The sequence below is a fragment of the Podarcis liolepis genome (assembly GCF_965112155.1).
Source record: "Podarcis liolepis genome assembly, chromosome: 11".
NCBI classification, from domain to species: domain Eukaryota; kingdom Metazoa; phylum Chordata; class Lepidosauria; order Squamata; family Lacertidae; genus Podarcis; species Podarcis liolepis.
In genome coordinates, this window is record NC_139565.1 from 18677706 (window position 1) to 18701115 (window position 23410).

At 40.5% G+C, this 23410-nt stretch overlaps 1 protein-coding gene across 1 annotated transcript in view; it reads left to right on the forward strand.

Annotated features, from left to right (window-relative positions):
* Positions 1-2489, forward strand: part of CEP120 (centrosomal protein 120) — a 39441-nt gene extending 36952 nt beyond the window's left edge. Inside the window, exons 19-20 of the mRNA XM_083464434.1 lie at positions 1054-1199; positions 1831-2489. Of these exons, the coding sequence (XP_083320560.1) occupies positions 1054-1199; positions 1831-2089 (405 nt within the window). The 3' untranslated portion in view covers positions 2090-2489. The remainder of the gene's footprint in view (positions 1-1053; positions 1200-1830) is intronic.
* Positions 2490-23410: the final 20921 nt, after the last annotated feature.

Below are 23410 nucleotides of genomic sequence, written 5' to 3' on the forward strand. Positions count from 1 at the left end.
TGCCATCAGATCACTGATTGGAGAGGTTGAGTAGCCATGTTGTTTTCTGTGATCTCAACATGAGACATCCAAATGTCTCTCTCTTTGCATATGGATGGGGAGATACATGCACAGACTATATGATTTTTTTTCCTTTCTCATTTAGGACTTAGGTTGGTAGGGGACAGGATATAAGTCAAAGCTTGTTTCTAACTTAATGGTGTTTAATATACACACTTAGTACAACTGAAACTGTGTTGAGTGTGCTCCTATGGAGAGGCAGTGATGGGGTCTTATGAGTACAGCGTAGTCTACTGGATATCCCCCACCCCCGCTATTAATGTGTGTTACCGTAATCTTAAATTTCTCTCCAACTATCAGACTGTGTCATTGTTGGAAAGTCCAGAAGGCACTTGTAATCACTTTCCGGTTTTGATAGCAACGAGAGACCATTTGAAAATATGACATAAGCCTCTGTGTATAGTCAAGATGAGCCAGCGTGCTTTCAATATTTTCTGTCTCCTCTTTTAAAACAAAGCACTGGCTATCATCTAATGTATATCTGTCCTAGTTTAATGTGCTTGTTTTAAAGTTTCATTTGTGGGCTATCAACAGAGCTGCATCATGCACAGCTAATCTAGTGTGGAGGTTCGCATATTATTGCTTAAATTTGGTATTTATTTTATTCCTCACCGTTGTCAGTCTTAGTGGATACAACTTAGTTGACCCTTCAGTAAAACTGCTCCGGTGCTTCAGTCATTCGTAATAACCTACTGCCTTTTCCTACTTATTGAGCAAGATTTGCTGATGCTTCCTTGATGCATATTATTTCTATGGCTCTTCCAAACTGGAGGTGTCGTATATCGAGTTGCAGTGCATTTACTCAATTTGATCTTTGTCTAATGCCTGTAAACTACCTCTGTAGGAAAGTTACCCCGCAGCAATATTTTCCCTGTGTTGGAGAGAAAGACAAAGAGATCTCAATCCACACACAAACTAGGTAAACTGTAAAAAAACAAAATAAATGTGTACATCTGTGGGAGATTAAATGTAGATGCCTTGGCTTTTCCTTAGCGTGAGCAAGAGAGTGCCATGGCCCGCCTTAAAAAACAGCAGCAGGAGCTTGAGCACATGAGACTTCGGTATCTGGCAGCAGAAAACAACGAATTAGGGAAGGCGCAACGGCAAGAGCTAGAGGATATCAGAAATGAACTGAACAGGTATTGTACCATTTGTTGGATTTTTACCTCTGCTGCTGAATAGGTGAAGGTTCAGCTAAGTCAAATTTAATTGGCTGTCAGTCCAGTAAAGGAACACAGCTTTCTGTCCCTTAGGTAATATTTGCCCATTTATAAAATATAACAGTCTTGTATTATAGGAAATCTATGCCAAAGGCCACCAGACCCAGTTTTTTATCTTGACTGTAGCTATTACAGCAAGCTTTTCTTTTTTACCTCTTGTTCTAAGCAAACCTGTTTGCTGCATAAAAAGACACATTAATGGTGCCTGCTGTCAGCTCCCTAGCGAGCATAACACTTTATATTTTAAATGGTTCGGTACTTCCTGTACCTTTTGACCTTGTGTCTTCTACGTGTTTTCAAACAGTTTAATTCTTGTTAAAAATCACTCAGAAACATAGGCACTGGGTCAAAAAACATTCTTGTCTCCCAGCAGTAGGCTTATGCAACAAAGTAAGCACGATGACTCTTCCCGTTGGATAATCGGATTTGTTTCTTTTCTGTTCAGTTTGCTTTTCATTTCCATTAATTTTAGTGGGCCATTTGGTTCTCAAATACAGATGATCGGGATGCAAAACGCATCTGCTGAATTTGCTCTGATTTTCCTCCTTAGATTAAAACAGGAAGAAGAAGACAAAAAGCAGTTGCCAGATCCCCAAGAGGTTTTGGGGTTGCAGATGCAAAATTCTCACACGCGGCAAGTAGACGAGAGTTTAGATGACTACCTTGCACGCCTGATAGAGGAGAGGGATACCTTGCTGAGGACAGGAGTGTATAGCCACGAAGACCACATTGTGAATGAGCTCGATCGCCAGATCAGCGAGGTGCTCACCAAAAGAAGCAGAAGCAAATATCCAAACTTGCAGAACTGATTTTTGTTTTTCAGTAAAATAAAGCATGGCTCGGGTCTCTGCCGAGACCCTGATCCCAAAGGACTTGTGTGTATGCTCTGCTTTGTCTTCCAAGACTTAACTGTGGCCCTATTCTACTATCTGAGGTCTTTGAGAGAAGAGCATCAGTTGAATTTTTGACCATTTACATGTGTTTGTATATATTTAAATATTTCAATTTTTTATAGACGGTTGAACATTATACGTCTCTCCCCCCCCCCGCACAGTTGTCTAACTTGTTTTATTTATAGAATCATTTTTAACTCCAGTTCTACATTTCTGTATAGCATTTTTGATTATGCGTTTGATAGGTATCTTGCCTGCTTGCTTTTTAATAGAATTATATCAAAGCACAATTTCAATAAAATTGCACAAGGAAAAAGGGGCTTCAATTATTTTTAAAATCTAATTTTCATTGTGCTGTGTCACCTTGGAGACTATGTTCAACAAAGTATAGATTATTTTCAATAAACCACTAAAATTGCCGTTTATTTGGTAAAATATTTAACCATGTATGATGAAATTTTCTGAGTACATATTTTCAGTTGAAATGCATGATGCTTATTAATGACACAGGAGTGTGATCCATCATGCACTGCTGCGTCTCTCACCAGCTTACTTTGTTTGTACAGCTCTGACGTTAATGAGTGGAAGAGCAGCACAGACATGTTTGCTAGGTCTGTGCCCAAGATCTTAAGCATGTGTGTCTGTTCCAGTGCACATCTGTCAAAGGAAACTCTACTGTTAAATAACAGTAGACACAGTTAACAGACATTTTAGCCCTTTGAAAATGTAATATTTCTCTACATCAATATTATATCGACGGAGGAAAAATTGTACATTTTTAATTGCACAAAGGGTTGTGTGGGCGGTTTGTGATTGGAAGGCTGCTGCGTGTACGGGTTTTCTAATCCATGTACCTCCAGTAGGAAAGAAACACCCTGCGATTAGGAGGTTATTATCCACACATAGAATCATAGAATTGTAGAGTTGGAAGGGACCCTGGGGGGTCATCCAGTCTAGCCTCCTACAATGCAGAAATATATGCAACTGTTCCATACGGGAATCAAACTTGCAACCTTGGCGTTATCAGCACCACACTCTTAACCATCCGAGCTATTGAAGAATTGGACATCAATCTATATGGAGATTCTACTTGATTCGAGAAAGAACAGTGTATGTATCAATCCGTAAATACATTGATGAATCATTTGAGATACTTGCCCTCCCCCCTTTTTTAAAAAGCACCTTAAGAGTGATGTACTGTATATACTCAAGGATAAGCCGACCCGAATATAAGCCAAGGAACCTAATTTTAGCACAAAAAACTGGGAAAACGTATTGACTCGAGTATAAGCCGGTTCACCACACCACAAACCTGGTGGTGGCGGCAGCGGCGGAGGAAGAACAAGCAGCCTCCGCTGCCGCTGCCACTGCCCGCCTCACTCGGGTAAAAGCTGAGGGGGGCTTTTTCAGCATTTAAAATGTGCTGAAAAAGTCGGCTTATACAGTGGTGCCTCGCAAGACGAAAAGAATCCGTTCTGTGATTCTCTTTGTCTAGCGGTTTTTTCGTCTTGCGAAGCAAGCCCATTGACGGATTAGCGGATTAGTGCTATTAGCGGCTTTTAGCGGCTTATCTGCTGATCGGATCAGCTGATAAGCGGCTTAGCGGCTTAGAAAAAGGGGGGGGACCAGCAGGAACTCGCAAGACATTGTCGTCTTGCGAAGCAAGCCCATAGGAAATTCGTTTTGCGAAGCACCTCCAAAACGGAAAACTCTTTCGTCTAGCGAGTTTTCCGTCTTGCGAGGCATTCGTCTTGCGGGGCACCACTGTACTCGAGTATAAATGGTACATAAACATTTATATTTCTTCAAGAAGTAGATAGCTTTCTGCCAGTTCAAAATCTGAAAACAAGTGATACTTCAAAATAGAGCAATTATTAAGTGTTAAATATTTGTTAATAATTTTTTTTATGTTGTAATGACAGTAAATTGAGTTATGCTAAAAAAAAAAAGTATATTCCGTGAAACATACTTAATTGCCCCAATTCAGCATATGAGAAATGACTAATGGAAAGCGGCTTAGACATTGATTCAAGATTAGTACATGTAATAGGCTGTTCAGATTTTGCTTGTGAAAGCGCCCATCTCTGACAACAAATAAACAAAAACCAGCAACACAATTCTTCTATTGGGAAAATTCTCTCCACTTCTCAGTTGTTTGTATTTGTATTAGAGACTATATATTGACCTTGTCTCTAATGCAGGGCTGTATAAGGTTTGTAGCTGTGCAACAAGTGCAAAGTAATTAATGTGAAGCAAATTTCCTTACTAACTTAATCTTTCAAAGGTCCAAGATGGGTGGGTGGGAGGTTTGTTGATTTGAATATATTATCATCATCATTATTATTAATTTATTTATACCCCACCTGTCTGACTGGGTTTCCCCAGCCACTCTGGGGGGCTTCCAACAAAAGATTAAAAATACATTAAAACATCAGTACAGTGGAATGTGGAAATACATTAAATAAAATAATGTAGAAATACATTAAAGCATCAGTACAGTGGTAGCTCGGGTTAAGAACTTAATTCATTCCGGAGGTCCATTCTTAACCTGAAACTGTTCTTAACCTGAGGCACCACTTTAGCTAATGGGGCCTCCCGCTGCTGCTGCGGTTCGATTTCTGAGGTAAACTTCAGAAGTTTCCTGAGGTAAACTTCTTAACCCGAGGTACTATTTCTGGGTTAGCAGAGTCTGTAACGTGAAGCATCTGTAACCTGAAGCGTCTGTAACCCGAGGTACCAGTGTAATGAAAAGCTTCCCTAAACATTATACAATATTAATTGTATGTTTATTGAAATACATACCAGCAACCACTGCTGTTTGTGGCAGGAAGGCAAACAGGAGAGACTTCAGTTCCCTCACTATTTACAGCTACCGCCTCCCTCCTGCCAGCTTCGTATCTGCTGAGGCTCTCACCATTAGGCAAGCCAGCCCCAGCCTCTGAGACCCACAGTGTGACTTTTACACCTGCAGCCAAGCTACATCTTCTGGCTGCAGCAACACCCATAAAGCAGAGGCAATTTTGGAAACGGCACAGGTGAAGATACTTAGAAGTCGGAGAATGGACACAGCTGTGGATTCTGAGTTGTAGTTCAGGACCATTGCATTTTATCTTAAAGAGAAGTTGGTCCAAACTGATTCCCCTCCCCCCCCCAAAAAAAGTAACACAGATTTTTGTTACAGCAAGTCTTATGTATGCCTTTTAAAAAATTAAATAATAACATTCTAGCACTGGGAATAATTAATGTCTGCTAAAGCAAAAAAATAACTTGCAAATATTAATTATGGCTGCTTTAGTGCTTCACTAACATGTGACCAGAGGAAATGCCCGATAAATCTGGAATATTCTTTTACAAGAGTGTTAAATTCTGAAAGCCAAAATAGCTGGTCATAAACTCGGTTTGCTGTTGCCTTTCAAACACTAGAGGGGGCCTTAACATTAAATAACAGCGTTTTTTTAAAAGCCCGAAGGTGTTTTAATTAAATTCATATTCAAAGGTAGGATATGTAGTGTATATTTTTTAAAAAAATAATTATCCCCTTTGCTTACAAAAGTCAGTTATGAGCAACTTCTCTTCTGTGCTTTTAAGACAAAATGCAATGCTCCTAAACTGCAAATAATCATCCACAGCTGTGCCCATTCTCCTACTTCTAAATCTATCCACCTGTGTATCTTCCAAACATATCCAGCACCCAGTTCCAAACTTTGACCTCTCTTACTTGAATCTCCTACAGAGAAGGAACGGAAGCTGGGACCAGCCTGTTTTCTCTGCCTTCCCCTGCAACAGGTGAGGCATAAAGAAAATATTTAATAAAAAGTATTTAAATAATAATTTAAGAAACTGATCCTCTTAGGGGATGTGAACTGGTCTTATCCAGGGGAGGGGGAATCGCTATGTATTTTGGATGAAAATGTTTTGCAATTGCTGGCATGCTTTTGCTAATGGTTGAGAGATTTAACACAGAACACAGTAGCAGTAGTGACTGCTAGCATTCGTAATTATGGTTGTTTTCTTCCTTTGTGTTTGTGTTATCCCAAAAGTAGATATTATTGTTATGACTTCTACATTGTTGAAAATATGTTGGCTATACCTGTTACATTCTGGGCAACCGAACAGCATTGAAATGGAGGAAACGTTTTTGTCACGAGACACAAACACACACATATGCACATTTCGGTTTTTATCTCCATTGCAAGCAACCAAACTCATACGTGCATGAAGATGAGAAGCAGGCCAAGAAAAATCCTTGTTGTATAAACAGGAGCAACAAAATCTATCTATTTTAGCAAATAAATTGTATTTCAAGACATTGGAACTGGGAATAGTTGCAGAAAAAAATGTTGCTCTGGTAAACAAGACTATCTTACAGCATATATATTTGTGATGGCTCTGGGGAGAGAGCTGAGTAGTTTCTGCCTTGGTTTTAATTTTTATTTGTTTTAGTAACATCTGTACTGTACTTCTTCCTAAAACAATTTCTACCATTATCCTGGGGTTTATTTTATGCTTATTATTTTGCTAGGAAAGGAAAAAACTATGGGTTGGGAATGCTGAGATGAAGGGGTAGTTTCAGAGGAAAATTAGAAGGATAATTTGGGTGGATGTGAAATTTGTGAGATCCCTTCAGAGAGAGGCAGGCTGTTTTACATTAATGTTTCCTTTCCTTTGTTTCTCATTTTCCATTGTTTGATTGTGAACCTTTAGGTCAGCTTCTCTTAGTACGTTGCTCCCCGTCCTGCTGCCAAAATTGCCGGTAGGGAGAAATTGCGGTCAGACTAGGGCCTCACATGCTTTCAGTCTTCCATTTTTCTCCTGCCCAAGTCCTACTGACTTCATCACATGAGAGAGTTGAATGGTCATCACAGGAGCTCTGGGGCTTTTGCTCTGAATATCTGATACACAGTTTAGGCATTCATCTCTCCCTAAGGCCAGGAAAGCAGAGAAAGATTGGTAGAGAGATGTAGAAAGATGGGGAGATTTAAAAAAAAACCCCTGCTTTTGGTAGTGTGGGAACCAAGAACGAACAAATGAGAGTTTTAATAGTACTGCAATAGTTTACATGTCTAAAAGTCGGTGGCAATAAGGTTTGTTTCCAGACCTGTGGTTGGTTAGAGAGATTTCCCTTTCAGACAATCAAGGCACCAAAGAAACCATTGGTACTACTTGAAATTATGTACCAAAACTTAATTAAATTGTGATTTTGTTTAATGAAAACTGGTTGTTGTTATAATAGTATCTAACAATGTTCTAAGCAATGTTGGCATTGTATTTAGGTGTGCTGTTTTCATAATACTTGTTTCAAAATTATTCTTACTCTGCTGGCATCAAAGAACCATAAGCTGTTGTATGATGATATGATGATCAAGAATCAGATCCTCATCTAATGGGGTTAAACTTACTGTGACCTGTTTGTATGCATGATCACACTGTCCTTTATTTTATTTAGCTACCACTATTCCTCTGTGATCATGACCTGTCTCTGCTCTTGAATGAGAAGTCCCCAAACTTGCTATTGTTAAAGAGAGAATACTGGAGAATGACGGCAGCCATAAACTTAGATCTCATTTCATTTGCTTCTCTGGCGGGTTGTATTAGTGTTTTCATTAGAAATGTTTTTACAGATGTTGGCTCTCCAGATACGAACTCTCTGTGGTGGAGAGGCGGTCAGGAGTTTGGCATCCAGAACAAAAAAAGAAATCTGCTCTGAAAGCCTAATGTATAGAAAAATAATTTACTGTCTTTATGATGTATAAATGTATAGTAAATCTACAGAGGCTTTAAGATAGAGTAATTGAATTCCAGCTAATAATATAGTGATGTTTGCTATTCGTCTTTTTGGAAGAAATATGTCATTCATCATGATAAAGGACTAAAAAAGCACCCATAAATAACACGTTTAGAAAAGTTGTACCCACTAATTTATATATAAATATTTTCTTTTTCATTTGAAATACCTATATTAATGTGTCCATATTTCTAATAGTACGCAATGTTTTGAACCCATGCCCCACCAAGGTGATGACGTACAAGTGTTTAAAGCATTTGAGCCCAGCAGTACTTTTATTTTAAATATATATAGGGATTGCTTTGACTCTGGTGGTTTGGTGTTTTTTTTTAAAAGAAAATGATCTTAATGAATAATCAAAGTGCAGAAAAATCTCTCAAACTTAGTTTTCTTTGTAAGTTTATAATGCCATTCAAGACTGCTCTACAATAAGTTAAAAATATGGATGAGCAACAATAAGACAGCATTTTTTAAAGCGCCATAATTTTGAATTCCTTTGTGTCTTACAGTTTGCTCTTTTGTGCTTTTGAGCCATGGTAGGTAATTGTTAGGGACGTGGGTGGTGCTGTGGGTTAAACCACAGAGCCTAGGACTTGCCGAGCTCCCATTGCTCAGTCCCTGCTCCTGCCAACCTAGCAGTTCAAAAGCATGTCAAAGTGCAAGTAGATAAATAGGAACCGCTCCGGTGGGAAGGTAAACGGCGTTTCTGTGTGCTGCTCTGGTTCTCCAGAAGCGGCTTAGTCATGCTGGCCACATGACCCGGAAGCTGTATGCTGGCTCCCTCGGCCAATAAAGTGAGATGAGCGCCGCAACCCCAGACTCATCTGTGACTGGACTTAATGGTCAGGGGTCCCTTTACCTTTAACTTTAGGTAATTGTTATTCAAATTGCACTTCTACTTTTCCTAACTGATACAAGAGATGGCTCACATGTCCTTTGGGAGATGGTTCACACGTCCTTTGGAAGTAATACTGTTATAATTCACTCATAACAAATTGGGGGAAACCATGTCTTAACTTGGGGATGGGGAACCTGTGGCTCTCAAAAATGTTGCTGGATTCCTACCTCCCATCAGCTCCAGCCAGACAGTCATTAAAGATGATAGGAATTGCAGTGCAGCAACATCTGGAGGACCACAAATTCCTTATATACTGTTTTTAAGTACCATAGAAGTCCTGCAGTCCTATGTGCACTTGCCTAGAGAGTGAGCCCTGTTGAAATCAAGGAGACAGTTCTGCCTTGAAATGTGAAAGATGGACTTGTTCAGCTTCAGCCTAATGAGAAAAATGGCTTTATTTTGAAAGAAAGCTATGAGAATGGCCATTTGAGTGGCTTTTTGGAATTATTTCTACTAGACAGCATGTAAGATCATCAGTACTCATAGAATAACAAAACCTTTTCTGTTTATATTTTCCTAGCATTTTTGTTTTATCCTTACATTTGAGAAAATTCTAACAGTTGCCTGACCATTTTTGTGTTTGTGAAATTCTGTGTCGCAAAATGACCTGCATTATCACTTTCATTGTGTGATTATTAATTTTTGTAAGCCCTCGGGGCTATAAAGTGGAGGGGATATAAACATGTTTTCTCGCCTAAGTGCAAAATCCATGCAGCCCTGGACAGTGGCTTGAATTCTCATGATACAAATATTTCTGGAAAAAACGGAAGCTATAAACAACGTTTTTTTAAATGTACCTTTGTCCAGAATTGAAACCTGATTGTACATAGTTTATGGCTATGAACATGCCTATAACTTGAATATTGTGTGCTAGGTGTGTATGTAGAGGAGGAAGCTGCTGTTATTATAATTTTATTTATATGCTACCGATCTGACTGGGTTGCCTCAGCCACTCTCGGCAGTTCCCAACAAAATATTTAAAACACAATAAAACATCAACCAGTAAAAACTTCTCTGAATCGGTTGGGTGGTGCTGTTGTGTCACTTCCTTTGTGGCCACATCTGAATAGGTGCCTTTAATCAGCTACTTCAGGCATGGCCAAACTTGGCCCTCCAGCTGTTTTGGGACTACAATTCCCATCATCCCTGACCACCGGTCCTGTTAGCTAGGGATGATGGGAGTTGTAGTCCCAAAACAGCTGGAGGGCCAAGTTTGGCCATGCCTGAGCTACTTGGTTCTGTTTGTGGTGCCCTGCGCAAGGACTCCTGCCTCCCCACAGCCCAATCCATGCTTCCTGCTAGAAGAAATTTTTTTTTTACAGAAGATTGAGGAGTTGAGGGGTGGGAATCTAACTTTACTTTGTAATAGTTTACTCACCATTGTATGAAGGCTGACTTGTGCTCCTTTGCCTTCCTCTTTTCCCCACCCAAGATAGTTTAACAAGATAATTTGCAGCCTCTTCCAGTCAGAATTATCTTAAATGTGCCTGGAAGTTAGCATAAACACAGGAAAGATCTGCTGGACCACAGAGAAAGAAGCATAGCAGGGGGATCCCCTACAGTTCTGCTGCAAAGAATGTAAGTCGGTACCCTGTGCTGGTCACGGAAACCTGAACCTTTCTTAGTACGTAACTGATTTTTGTGAAATGAAAAAAAATATATTTGCTGCCTCCAAATAACCAAAGGATGACTTGTTTGTTTGTAGGATGCTGAATGTGTGTGGTTTGTTTTCTCTGAGGGGCTCTGAGGTACCAAGGCCTTCATTATTATATATAGCTCTCTGCTAAAAAAAGTACAGTGGTACCTCGGGTTACATACGCTTCAGGTTACACACTCCGCTAACCTAGAAATAGTGCTTCAGGTTAAGAACCTTGCTTCAGGATTAGAACAGATTTCGGGCTCCAGCGGCGCGGCGGCAGCAGGAGGCCCCATTAGCTAAAGTGGTGCTTCAGGTTAAGAACAGTTTCAAGTTAAGTATGGACCTCCGGAACGAGGTACCACTCGGGTTAAGTACTTAATTCGTTCCGGAGGTCCGTTCTTAACCTGAAACTGTTCTTAACCTGAAGCACCACTTTAGCTAATGAGGCCTCCTGCTGCTGCCGCGCCGCCAGAGCACGATTTCTGTTCTCATCCTGAAGCAAAGTTCTTAACCCGAGGTACTATTTCTGGGTTAGCGGAGTCTGTAACCTGAAGCGTCTGTAACCCAGTGTACCACTGTAGCTGCTGCTGGTGAAATATTGTTGGCCATTATATCATTCTTAGAGCATCATCGGATGAACCTGTCCATTGTAAAGCAATGGGGCGGGGCGGATCTGATGGTGAATCCCAATGAGATTTATTTCAGTGTTGAACTGAACTGTGTCATGTGGAAGATGGACAAAAGAGAGGGGTATGGGCTGTCCATTCAAATTGTGGTGTTTTAGGCACATAGGAAACCTGACTTACCATTGGTCCATCTAACTCGGTATTGTTGGCTATGGTGGCCGTTCTATATTTCGGGCAGACTTTCTCCATCTCTATCTGAAGATTCCTTTTTGGTAGCAAGACCTATAGCCCTTCCTTTTTTCATCGAGTTAACAGTGTTTCACTATACAACAGTTCCACTTAAATTTTCAATAAAATGGCTTGCCCAATTTAACAAGTTTCCTGGGGAATATCTGAAGCATTTGTGAATTAAAATTCTCCCCCTTTTCAAAAATTTGTGAAGGGTATTGGGAGGGGAGACTGGGACGGATTTAATACCCCATATTTATTTATTTATTTATTTATTTATTTATTTATTCATTCATTCATTAATACGTTTTAAAAAGCTGGCTTCTTTTAGTTTCATTTTTGTTATCCTATCTATTTAATGGCTCATAAGCTACAATGTTCATACCTTATCTTTGTCAGTTAATGTATCTAATTCCACCATTCCCGGAGGGAATAAACCTGAAACTAAAGCCTGCAATATATTATAGAATCAAAAATGCTTATGTAGAACAAACAGAGGATTTAGCTTGGATAAACAGCAGAGAGCCCAATGTCTTTTATGTCCAGAGCTCAGAACTGGAAGACGAAAATGACTATAAATCATTCTGACGAAACAACATAACATAAATGTATGTTTATTTAAAACTTTATACAGTCATTTATCTGGGCTATAGCTTGGTTTCAAAAAAAGAAAAGGACTGTGCTGTTATGAGGCAATGGGGCAAGTAATGATTGAGACACAACTGTGAACGATGGTCTTCCAGCAAAATTTGCTCATGAGGAAAAGTAAAAGAGCATTGCATAGCTGTAGCCCTTGAATCAAACAGTGAAATAATGGAGCAATAACCTGTCTGTGAAACCTTCTTCCTGTTTCTCTTCAAAATACTGCAGTTATATTATAAGGACCTATTATCACAACATTTTTCTAAGAGGCAGCAATATAGCCTATAGTATGATAATTTCTGCTTTCCAAAAGTTGAGGGGGTTTTTTTGGTGTGTGTGTGTGTGTGTGTGTGTGTGTGTGTGTGTTTGCTTTTTAAAAAAATAACGTTTTAATTGGCAGTCTTGGGTGGAGACTTTTTCTTTTTTAAGTTACGTGTACCACTATTATTTATCATTTTATATATTTATTGATTTATCCCCATATATTAATTTATCCCCTATATTAATTTATATCCTAGCTTTCCTCCTGGAAGCTTGAGGTAGTGCCCCCATTTTTATCTTGACAACAACCCTATGAGGTGGTCTCATTCAAGCCCATAACTGCTACACTGCCCTGACTCTCCTTCCTGTGGAGTACTGTTAACAATTCCTGTTATTTAGTGTTATATTTTGGGGGTAATTTTATTTTACTGCTTTTTATTATTGATTTGTTATCTGCCTCGAGCCTCTATTAGGGCTGGACAGAAACCTCTAATTAAATAAACCAGCCTTTGTGATTGTCTCTCAAAATTCTTGCCAAGTAGTTCTGTTGTATTCCTACTTTGCAGATGAATGGCTGAAATGAAAAGTCTGACTGGAAGATGGGCTTGTTCAATGTTGTGAAATGCATTCATGTTCAACCAACCCAAGTTCAACCATTTTATTCACCAAGCCACACCACTAATTACTCTTTTTTCTTGCCTCTCAGTTGTTCTGTAGGAACATTAGTAAGACCCTTTTCTTTCTTTCATTTTTTTAAGGAAAGTTTTTAATGTTTGGGGTTTTATTGTGCTTCTAGTGCAGTGGTACCTCGGGTTAAGTACTTAATTCGTTCCGGAGGTCCGTTCTTAACCTGAAACTGTTCTTAACCTGAGGTACCACTTTAGCTAATGGGGCCTCCCGCTGCTGCCGCGCTGACAGAGCACAATTTCTGTTCTCATCCTGAAGCAAAGTTCTTAACCTGAAGCACTATTTCTGGGTTAGCGGAGTCTGTAACCTGAAGTGTATGTAACCTGAAGCGTATGTAACCCGAGGTACCACTGTATTCTTTTTTTTTCTTTATTGAAGATCTCATATAACATATATGGCATATATAATATACATTTTCTTGAGTATACAAAAAACGCAACTGTATAAACAAAATCCATATGCAAATAATATTCCACATATTCACCAAACTTAAATTTAAATTATATTTATTGTATCTCTTGTAGTCTTAGCTAATTCCTAACATAAATTACTGGTAAGTGTCTTGCCAGATTAATAACATAGATTAAATTTAAAAAGCTGAAATGAAATTAGACTTCCTATCATTTCCCGGTATAGTAAGGCCCTTTTATTTGCTGTAATTACCCCAAACTTATTATATTTTGCCCCTACAGGTATACTAAAAGTGAAGACCAACCAAATGGGAAATTAGCTGTATAAAGTCAGGGCACTGCTCATTAGATGGTATGGGTTTGAAATGTATGGTAGAATATATGCTCATTCTAACTGCATTATGACTTCCGATACCCAGAGTCCACTGAGGTCAGAGTTTGTCTTGCACCGAGTGATGTAGATAGCGTTTCTACCAGATGATTTAGAGCCAAAATTCAAGTGCAGATAAGATCAAAATAAGAAGCTAGAATTCAGTTCCTCCTGGTGCAACTGGTATTTATATTTCGATATGGAAATCTGGTTCTCTATATCGGATCTGAGCACCTGACCTTCAATTCAGTCTCACCGAAAGCGTTTGTTTCATTTTAGCCCTAGCTTTAAATGCTTCCTGGTTTAGGACTTGCTCCAAGAATCACATTTTCAGCTAGGAATGGGAAATAACAGTATCGATAGTGGCGTGTGCTGGCGGAGCCAGGGAGAGCAGACACACTGCTATCAGTGGAGTTAACAATAGTGTCTGGCAAGCTTCAGAGAATGCTAATCTCATTACTGTTCGGGTTTTTCTTCTAAGGAACAACATTTAAGGAGGTTGCAGAGATACGAGAACTATTTTGATCCATTTTGCTCACAACACAGCCTAATGGTCCTTCTATTTAAACTCCCTGCTATGTAACACCACTGAAACACATGGGGGTGGGGTTGCATTACGTACAGGAGCAAGGTGCCTGTTTGGGTCAGATGTAGAATGGTTTCTGTTTTGGTCAGCCTACAAGGAATTTATTGCCCAGCCAGGAATTTAGAATGAAGAGGTTTTATTTGTAGTCTTTGATAGTGTTGAGGGTGGTCTGTTTTCTTTCCTTTTCAAAGCAAGGAAAGCTTTCTATAAGCATAATTTTATTTAGCCAGCTTTACAAAAAAGTATCTTGCAAATTAGGGACAAAGCTGTGATACGAAACCTGCAAGGGAAAGCCTTCTGACCGCAACTGACTCTTCTGAATTTATTTATGGGGTTAATGCATTTATATCCTGCTTTACAAGCAACTTTCAAACCAGCTTTCAGGAAAATAAAATGTCGTAAACATAAATGCACACAACACACACACAAATGTATTTATAAAAAAGCAGATATTGATCACGATATGCTTCTTAGAATAATAAAAAATGTTTTTTGTGTCAACTTGAAAATGATGAGGGAGCTTCTTGGGACACAGCTGTGGTGCCACTAGCAAAAAGGCCCCATCCCTGGCATTGTCGGTCAGAAAACAACAATGATGACCATCTAAGGCTTCAGCAGGTTTGCATGAGCCAAAGACGAGATAACATAGTCCTAACCCACTCAAACAACTGCATACTGTTGTTTGAATCATTTCCTAGGCAAGGTTTCAAAGTCAAGAATCTAAGGTACCAAAGCTTTGTTGTTCTTTTTATTGAGAGATTTTCATAGATAACAAAGGCGCATATAATGTCTTTGTTTTCAATTCACAAGAGTCCTTTCTACAGGTCAGTTGTGTTCAGTGTGAGACGCTGCTGTCACAGGCAATGTGAGGTTGCGAGAGAAAGAAGTTGAGAGAGAGGAGGGAAAAAGAAGAGTGAATAATCTTTCATTCTTTTGCATGGTGTATGTGCGAAGCTTTTATTTGTTTGTTTGCTTTTATTGGCGGTGCGAGAGGTTGGAGAGCCCAGAGCTTGGTTAGTTGCATTCAGTGAATTGCAGCGAGTTTTGTTTGCATGTATTGGGGGGGGGGGGATGGTTTGCATCAAATTAGCCATATCAATTCATATGCTGTCGGGGACAGGAAGGCTGTTGTCTCGTTGGGATGTATATGAAATAAAGGAGAGCCATACTGGGATGAAGGCATCCTCTTCTCTAGTAAAGCTGTTTGCCATACAGTTTGGTACCAGTGGTCCGTATTCACTCCTGACAGGTCCCTCCAGTATTTAGTTATGAGGCTTCTAGCTGTTGAGAGTAAATGGCTTATGAGTTCTTTGCAATGTGAGTATGCGTCTTGGAAGATATTTAGTAGGACCAGTTCTGGAGTTGCTTCTAATACCTGTTTTGTTATTTTGCAGTAAGCACTCTTTGCTGTACCCCAAAAGTGATTTTCAGGGGCGATTTAGCACCCCAGAGAGCCTTTACGTCCTCTCTGCTGCACACAGGAGTTTCCTGCCATTGTTTCTGCCCATCATCAAACCTACAAGCAAACAGCAGTCTATGAATCATGCTCCCTGTGTATGGATTAAAGCCCCAGGAGGACCAATTTGCAAATTTATTAAGTTGTTTGTCCCTTCACCCAATCTTTCTGTTTAAGAACAGTTCCTGGGTTAAATCAGAATGAAAATGGCAGCATGAGCACAACTTGTAACCCTCATTTAGGGGTGCATCTAATTTGTTTACAAAGTTATTTGTGAAAACTTATGCTTATAAGGATGTAGTCAGAAGAGAAAGCAGTTCTGTAAGCCCTTTCATAGGGCCCTTTCATAAAATCCTAGGGCCCTTTCATAAAATCTCAGTGTCCATCACTGCAAGTATGTGACATGCCTTAGCTAAAGGTTGAGGACCGCTATCCTCAGATTCACATAAATATCAGAATCAACCAGTCAAAAAGGCTGTTTGCTGATCTATTTATTCTTTATAATGCTTCTTATGTGCAACCAAGACCACAAGTAGTATCCTGGTGAGGTTTCCCACACAGCACCCAGGGCAATCCCAGGGGGAAACAGCATGCACCAGCTCATGTTAATCACTTAAGAAGTTATTTGTGATAGGCATTGAAATGTTTAGCTACAGAGAGGACAGCTCATCACAGACAGCTTTGTTACTAATGTATACAAGGGCTGGAATGTCTTCCTGTGTGTGTGTGTGTGTGTGTGTCAGTCAGTCACACAGAGAGATCAATTCTTAAGCGAATGTATTATTTGCCCCACAGTTTGGATAGCTTCACCACACCTTAGACCCCTCATAAAAGCACTCTCAGGAGGCTTTAAATCTTATGATCTGAAAAGATAAGTGTCTGAGTGAAGCACAACGTTTATTTTCCAACGGTATCCCTAGATTTGTTGGGTTATGCAAAAGCAGTTGGCCCAAAGACCAGGTGGCTTTTCTTCTCCGTAGTAGCTGGGAGTTTTCACAGGTTTTACAAGAACAGGGCATCCACAGTGTTATTAATTTTACCTCGGCTCTCTTCTTCTGGAAATCACAGCTAGGAATATCTCACGATATGTGGTATTGGTATGCTCTGGTGTCACGTAGGCATGTCCCTACCTGAAGTTAGTTATGGCATAGGATGGAATCTTTTGCCCGCTTACCTGAACCCTATGGTACTTACTTCTAAGTAGGCATGTATAAGAAAGCAGTGTATTTGCATGAAGTGCCACATTGCCCAAAATAAACAGAACAGGGCCCAGTTCCCAGGAGCAGTGACCAGTGGGCCATTAGCCTGGCAACTACATGTGTGGAGCACTTCTTGTGTGGCTCTCTGTGTGAACTGGCTTCCCATGCAGTTGATCAAATTTCAACCATGCATGCTGTCGCAGCCCATATGTGAAGGGAGTAAGGGATGCTTTGCTAAATAGCACTGCAGAGCCATTTTATGCAAACAACTTTCCAGTATCCGCAGTTAGAGAAGTGGCTACCCCTGTGCACTGCTGCCTGTGCAGGTCCGTTCTATAGTGGAAAAACATTCTTGCCTCATTCCCTCTGGTATTATTGTGTCTGTATTGTCTACCTAGGCATCTAGTCTAAACCACTGAGACTCTTCGGCTTGCCAATCAGAATGTCAGCGGTTCGAATCCCCATGACGGAGTGAGCTCCCCTTGCTCTGTCCCAGCTGCTGCCAACCTAGCAGTTCAAAAAAACACCAGTGCACGTAAATAAAAAGGTACCATTGTGGCTGGAAGGTAAACAACGTTTCCATGTGCTCTGTTTCCGTCATGATGTCCCGTTGCTCCAGAAGTGGTTTAGTCCTGCTGGCCACATGACCAGGAAAGGTGTTTGTGGACAAACGCCGGCTCCCTTGGCCTGAAAGCGAGAGGAGCACTGCAACCCCATAGTTGCCTTTGACTGGACTTAACCGTCCAGGGGTCCTTTACCTGGGGCAGGGCGTCCCTTTTTGCTGCTTCAGGTGAAACAGGAAGAGCTGCCATTGTTGGTGGTGATTCCAGGTGAGATAGTGCTGATTTGTGGCCAGATATCACCAACATTGCATCACACACACACCACTGCTTCAGCTAAGTTATACTCAGCATAGATCAGGGGTCAGCAAACTTTTTCAGCAGGGGTCGGTCCACTATTCCCTCAGGCCTTGTGAGGGGCCGGATTATATGGGGGGGGGGGAATAATGAAAGAATTCCTATGTCCCACAAATAACCCAGAGATGCATTTAAAATAAAAGGACACATTCTACTGATGTAAAAACACGCTGATTCCCGGACCATCCACTGGCTGGATTGAGAAGGCGATTGGGCCAGATCCAGTCCCCGGGCCTTAGTTTGCCTACTCATGGCACAGACCTATGGTTGGATATCGCCCATGATGATATTGTGCAGATAACACCACTTCAACTTGGGAGATCATTATCTCAGTGACCTAACATTAAGAAGACTAAATGTGTATTAGTGTGGAGCTCCTCTCAGATTCCCTCTAACTTCCACAGTTTCTGAAATACGCATAAGGAGGCAAAATAAACTTTACAGGTGTGAGCAAGAGCTTTATTACATTTTGCTTTATTTCCTTGTTAAATGCACCAGTAGCCGTTTATTTGGCAAAGTAAAAAAATAAATAATTGCACCACAGAAGACTCTGCCAAGAGTCTGCTACTTTTCCTCCACTTCTCATCCTCCCCACCGAAAACTGTTAGCCTTCCTTAAACGCATTAATGAATGTCCTAATGTTTGCCTGTGTGTATCCAGTAATGCCAAAGCTACTGGAATGGCATTTATATTATCCTCCGTCTCCTGTATCTTTCTTAAGGGAGTTTTTATGTGTCACTTGGAAATACTGGATAACACTCTTTATTAGCCTCATGATACTGTAACCCATCAATACCTGTCTAAGCCTGATGAGATCATGCTATGATTGTTAATCAGAGTGAAAGAAAAAGCAGGAGGATGAAAAATACCCTTTAAGGGGGGGAAATCAATTAAAAACTAGAGGACACAGGTAAATATACTGAATTTTCTGTGTAAGGTAGAAGACAGCTGATTGGCTTTGTGGATAAAATGAAACAGGAGTTTAGCATTGTTAGTTCAAGGATACAATGATAGATTGCTTCTGCTGCAGAACATGTGATTTTTTTTTGTGATAGTGTAACGGGGCTTCTACACCTTCCATCTCTGTGATCCTAATTTTTTTAAATAGAAAAATCATCATGATCTGATCAGTGAAATCTAAGCATGGTTGTGTTTATATTACAGTCCTGTCTAAACTTGCAGTGCAACCCTGGTTGTCCTGACTGATGTCTGGATGTTACCCATCTCGGCATAGGTGCCAACTCCTAGGGATCAGCCCTCCCAATAAAATATTTGAGGGGGCAAGCCCCCCTAAGTTGATGGGCATTGCCATTCAAATGGTGTGTGCACACTGCATCTTGACCCTCCAGATTTGCCCTGCCTCTGGTCAGCTTGGCATGAGTCTTTTTCTCTGTAGGGAAAATATCCTGTTTTGGCTTTTGGAAGATGACCACAAAAAGATCTACAGGTAGTTTAGGCAACAAAATTAAAGAGTAGTAACTGATTAAGTTGTGCTCCAGATAAATCCATTTGGCATCCATGAAATTGGTCTGAATATGGCCTTGTCAAATACCACCCATTAACAGATGATATGGAAAATGAAGCTTTCTCTGCCTATTGTGGTTTCCTTCCATTTGCTCACCTTACAATATGTAGCTCACTTTCAGGAAAGTCTAAAGGGACCGCCAGCAATTCATGCAAGTCAAGTCAAGATGACATCAGACTAATATATTCATAATATGCAACGCCAGGCAGGAAGGCAACATCTAAAATAAATTAGATTAATATGCTGCTTTGGGGCCCTTTTGCAGCTGAACGTTGAGAGGAAGTAAGTGCCAGTGATTCCCTTAACATTTGAAGCAACTTAACCCCCTAAATGTGGGCCAGGTATAAATATGACACATCAGCTGTTTGTTAATTGCCTTTATAGATTTAAATCTTGCAATTTACTTGTCAAATGTACACAGGGGAGAGATGCAACTGTTGTGAAGCATGGGCAATCTCAAGGGCCTTTCAAGGCCACCTGCAAGTGTTTTGCTTAAAAGTAATATGGCTCTTGAGTTTTCCATTAACCCAATTTTTATTTCACAATGCGTCTTCTGGGCAAGTCCCTTTTAAAAGTAATTTTTATCTTAAGTTTACCCTTAATCAAGACCTCTGTAACCTGTAGTAACTGGTGTCAGGAATTGATATCCAAGCAAAAACTTGTGCAAGCTTTCAGGTTTTCAAATGCAAATCCGAAGGGGCTTTTACAAAGGCATCAGATAGAGTCCTGATAGGAATCTCCTGCTTCAGAAAAGAAAAAGAAAAAGAAAGGATGGTGAGTGCATCTCTGAATGTGCACATGCAAAACTAGCAAATTGAGGAAGGGGAAGACCTTTTCCTAAACATTTTAATTGGGGGGCTGTAATTCTCATCCACTCCAGCTGTAAACAATGAGTCATATGGCAGATATCTGTCATTCATCAGATGGATGGTATATCATGGAAGAAAACTAAAGGGACAAAAATCTTGCCAGGACCATGAAACGATAAAAAGGTGTGATGAACTGAGCAGGCTAAAGTTTTCCTTAGCATTTTGCAATAGTGAAAATGGTATAGTTTTTGTACAATATATGAGACTAAAATTCCGAGAAGCCCAGAGAGAATGATTCTTCCTTTAAAAATGGATTTTTCTCATGTATTTATAGAGCGACTACCACTAAGCTTTACTTCCTTAAAAATAACATAACAGGCATCTATATAGATGGGCAGAGAGACAGGATAAGAAATGTAACAATGGGTGCTAATGTCAACTATTATCACTTCAATAAAACATTGTTCAAGGAAACACACTTTTCAGCATATCCAGTTGGATGTTACTCCTTCCATCGTCATTGTTTTGGAGTTAACGTTAGTACAAGAATTCATTAAATGGGTCCTGGATTTGAAAACAGTGCTATTAATTTCCCCCCAAAAAAACCCTGCATCGATAAAGATCAGTAGAACGTGCATAGGTCTCCTTCACCTGGTAGGCGAACGAGCAATCTGCTGGGGAGCTTGCATTTGTGTTTATTTAATTTTATCACACTTTATGGGTCAGTTATCAGGCCTTACATATAAAAATTAAAAAGACTATAGAACATACATGGCCAAGAATGTAATAATAAAGGAACGCTCCGTTTATTTATGTTTTGTAAAAGGGGGTGGAGAATGGGTACCAAAAACAGTTTAAACTCCTCATCCCGGTCTACCTTTCTCCTGACCCACGCATACCAACGTGTTTCAGTTTAAGGACAGAGCAATTCTCTGGGGAAACTCTCTGCGCCACAAAAAACATTGGAGATTGGTAAGCCGAAAAGGGTAACTGGCATTTCAGCCACTGTTATCGCCGCGAGTGCCCAGGGAGTTCAGTGTGTGGTCATTGTCAGTCGATCATCTTCATCTCTCAGACAGGCAGCCATTACGCTGTTGTTCAGCAATTTATACAGGGGGTGGTGTGTTTGCATTTCTCATTAATTTGTCAGCTTCTATTTTAGAGACATTCTTGTTTAATCAGTGAAAGTCAGAAGGTAAACCAAAATATTTTCACAGACTGTATCTAATGAGACTATTTAGTCAGCTGTTGACAGTAAGTGTCATGGGTGACAGGAGTAGAAGCGGAAGCTAAAGAAGATTTATACGGAGTTATACGAGCACATGCCATCTAACCCTTTGCAGCCCTATCTCCATGGAAACTAGTAGCACACAAGCAGAGTGTGATGTCACCACTTCTACAAAATATGCTCAGAGCTCCTGATCAAATGGTGGTGTATCTCCAAGTACTGTCCTCAGTTTACATCTGAATTGGTGGTAGCAACCCAGATTACCACACTAATATCTTCTTTTTCTTTGGCGATTGCTCGTTGCCGAGTATGATTGTCTTCCATGAACACGGTGAGTCCATAAGTGACTGTGGAGGCCAATTCTGGATCCACACGTCCTTCCACAGTGGGGACATAAGTTTCCGGGCAGGTGTTGATCACGGTGAGGGTTTGCCAAGCGTGCCTTCCTCTTAGCACATTTCTCCCTTTCATCCTGAGTTCGAATGTCTTCAAAGCTCATGACACCTTTGGTAAAGGCCGTTCTCCAATTGGAGCGCTCGCAGGCCAGTGTTTCCCAGTTGTCAGTGTTTATACTACACTTTTTAGATTTGTCTTGAGACAGTCTTTAAACCTATTTTGTTGACCACCAGCATTACACTTTCCATTTTTAAGTTCGGAATATAATGCCATTCCAATAATGAAGGGGCTGTATTATGTGGGCAGATGGTAAGGAAATCATGGTGAACTACCCAATATTCCAGAGGTTGGCAAAATGTAGGCCTCAAGGTCTTGTTGGACTACAACTCCCATCTTTCCTGGTTGATCCCATTAACTTCAGCAAGCATTACTCATCCTTTAGCATGTTTCAGTTATGCAATTATGCAACGAGATAACCTATGGCAGAACAGACTCAGGCAGGCAGCCAATCGGGTGGAAAATAGCCACAGCTTTATTGATTACAGGTTTAGGTGGATCTTTGGCTCAGGCATTGGGCGTGTATCCATTTCAGCCTCCTGCTGAAACCACTGCAAGGTTGATCCAGGATAATGGCCTCCCCAAGATGTTCATCTACCGAGGTGGCCGTCCTAAGGCCGCTGCTATGTTCTGCTGCCTAGCTGGTCGTTAGGGTTGCCATATTTCAAGAAGTTAAAATCCCAACACAAATGTTGAGCTTTTTTCAGCCAAGGTTGTTGGGCAAAGATTTTGAGCTTTATGAAATTTCAACCAAAAAAAGCGAGTTTTTGTGCAATTTTTAAATAAAAAACACCCAAATCTACACTACCAGCATGGGCTGCCGTACATCCAGATTTTCCCGGACATTTCCGCAATTTTTGCCGGGATGCTGCTTAAGGGGGGTGAATACCAATTATGTCAGGAAAATTTCGGGTGTATGGAAACCCTTCCGGTCATGGCTGTGGCCAATGGCTGGCTGGTCAGCAAAGCAATTCTCTAAGCCCTGGACCCTGATTGGCCCATTTGAACCTGGCTAGTTGAGGGGTTAAGCCACAATTCCACAACAAAGCAAGGTTCTGTTTTGGAATGTTAGAAACTGGGGCAGAAGCACTAGCCTTATAATCATTAAAACTATTGCGGTAAACCCCATGTCGGAATCCAGCCCAGGTCTGTGTGCTGGGCTTCTGCAGCCAATCCCTAGATATGAATGCAACAGCCTTCACTGAGTGTTTCCTCTCTACTGGAAAAAGAGAGGAGAGTTGTTCTGAGCACGGCCCCAGTGTGAACAGCCACAAATGCTCTGTTTATAGAAGCGAAGCGCTACGTTAACTCTCTACATGTAAAAAACTTGTTTAAAAATATTAATGTCGTTTTGGGGGCCTTAGGGTAAAATTTCATTTCAGAGCTCTCTTGCTCTCTTGTTCCCATAACATGTAAAAAGGAGATTAATGCCTGAAATTTCAACAGTATTTGTTTTACAAATTTGTTTGACTCCCTTGAGAAGAATTGTCTTATATCGTTTGAAGACGGCTAATTCCA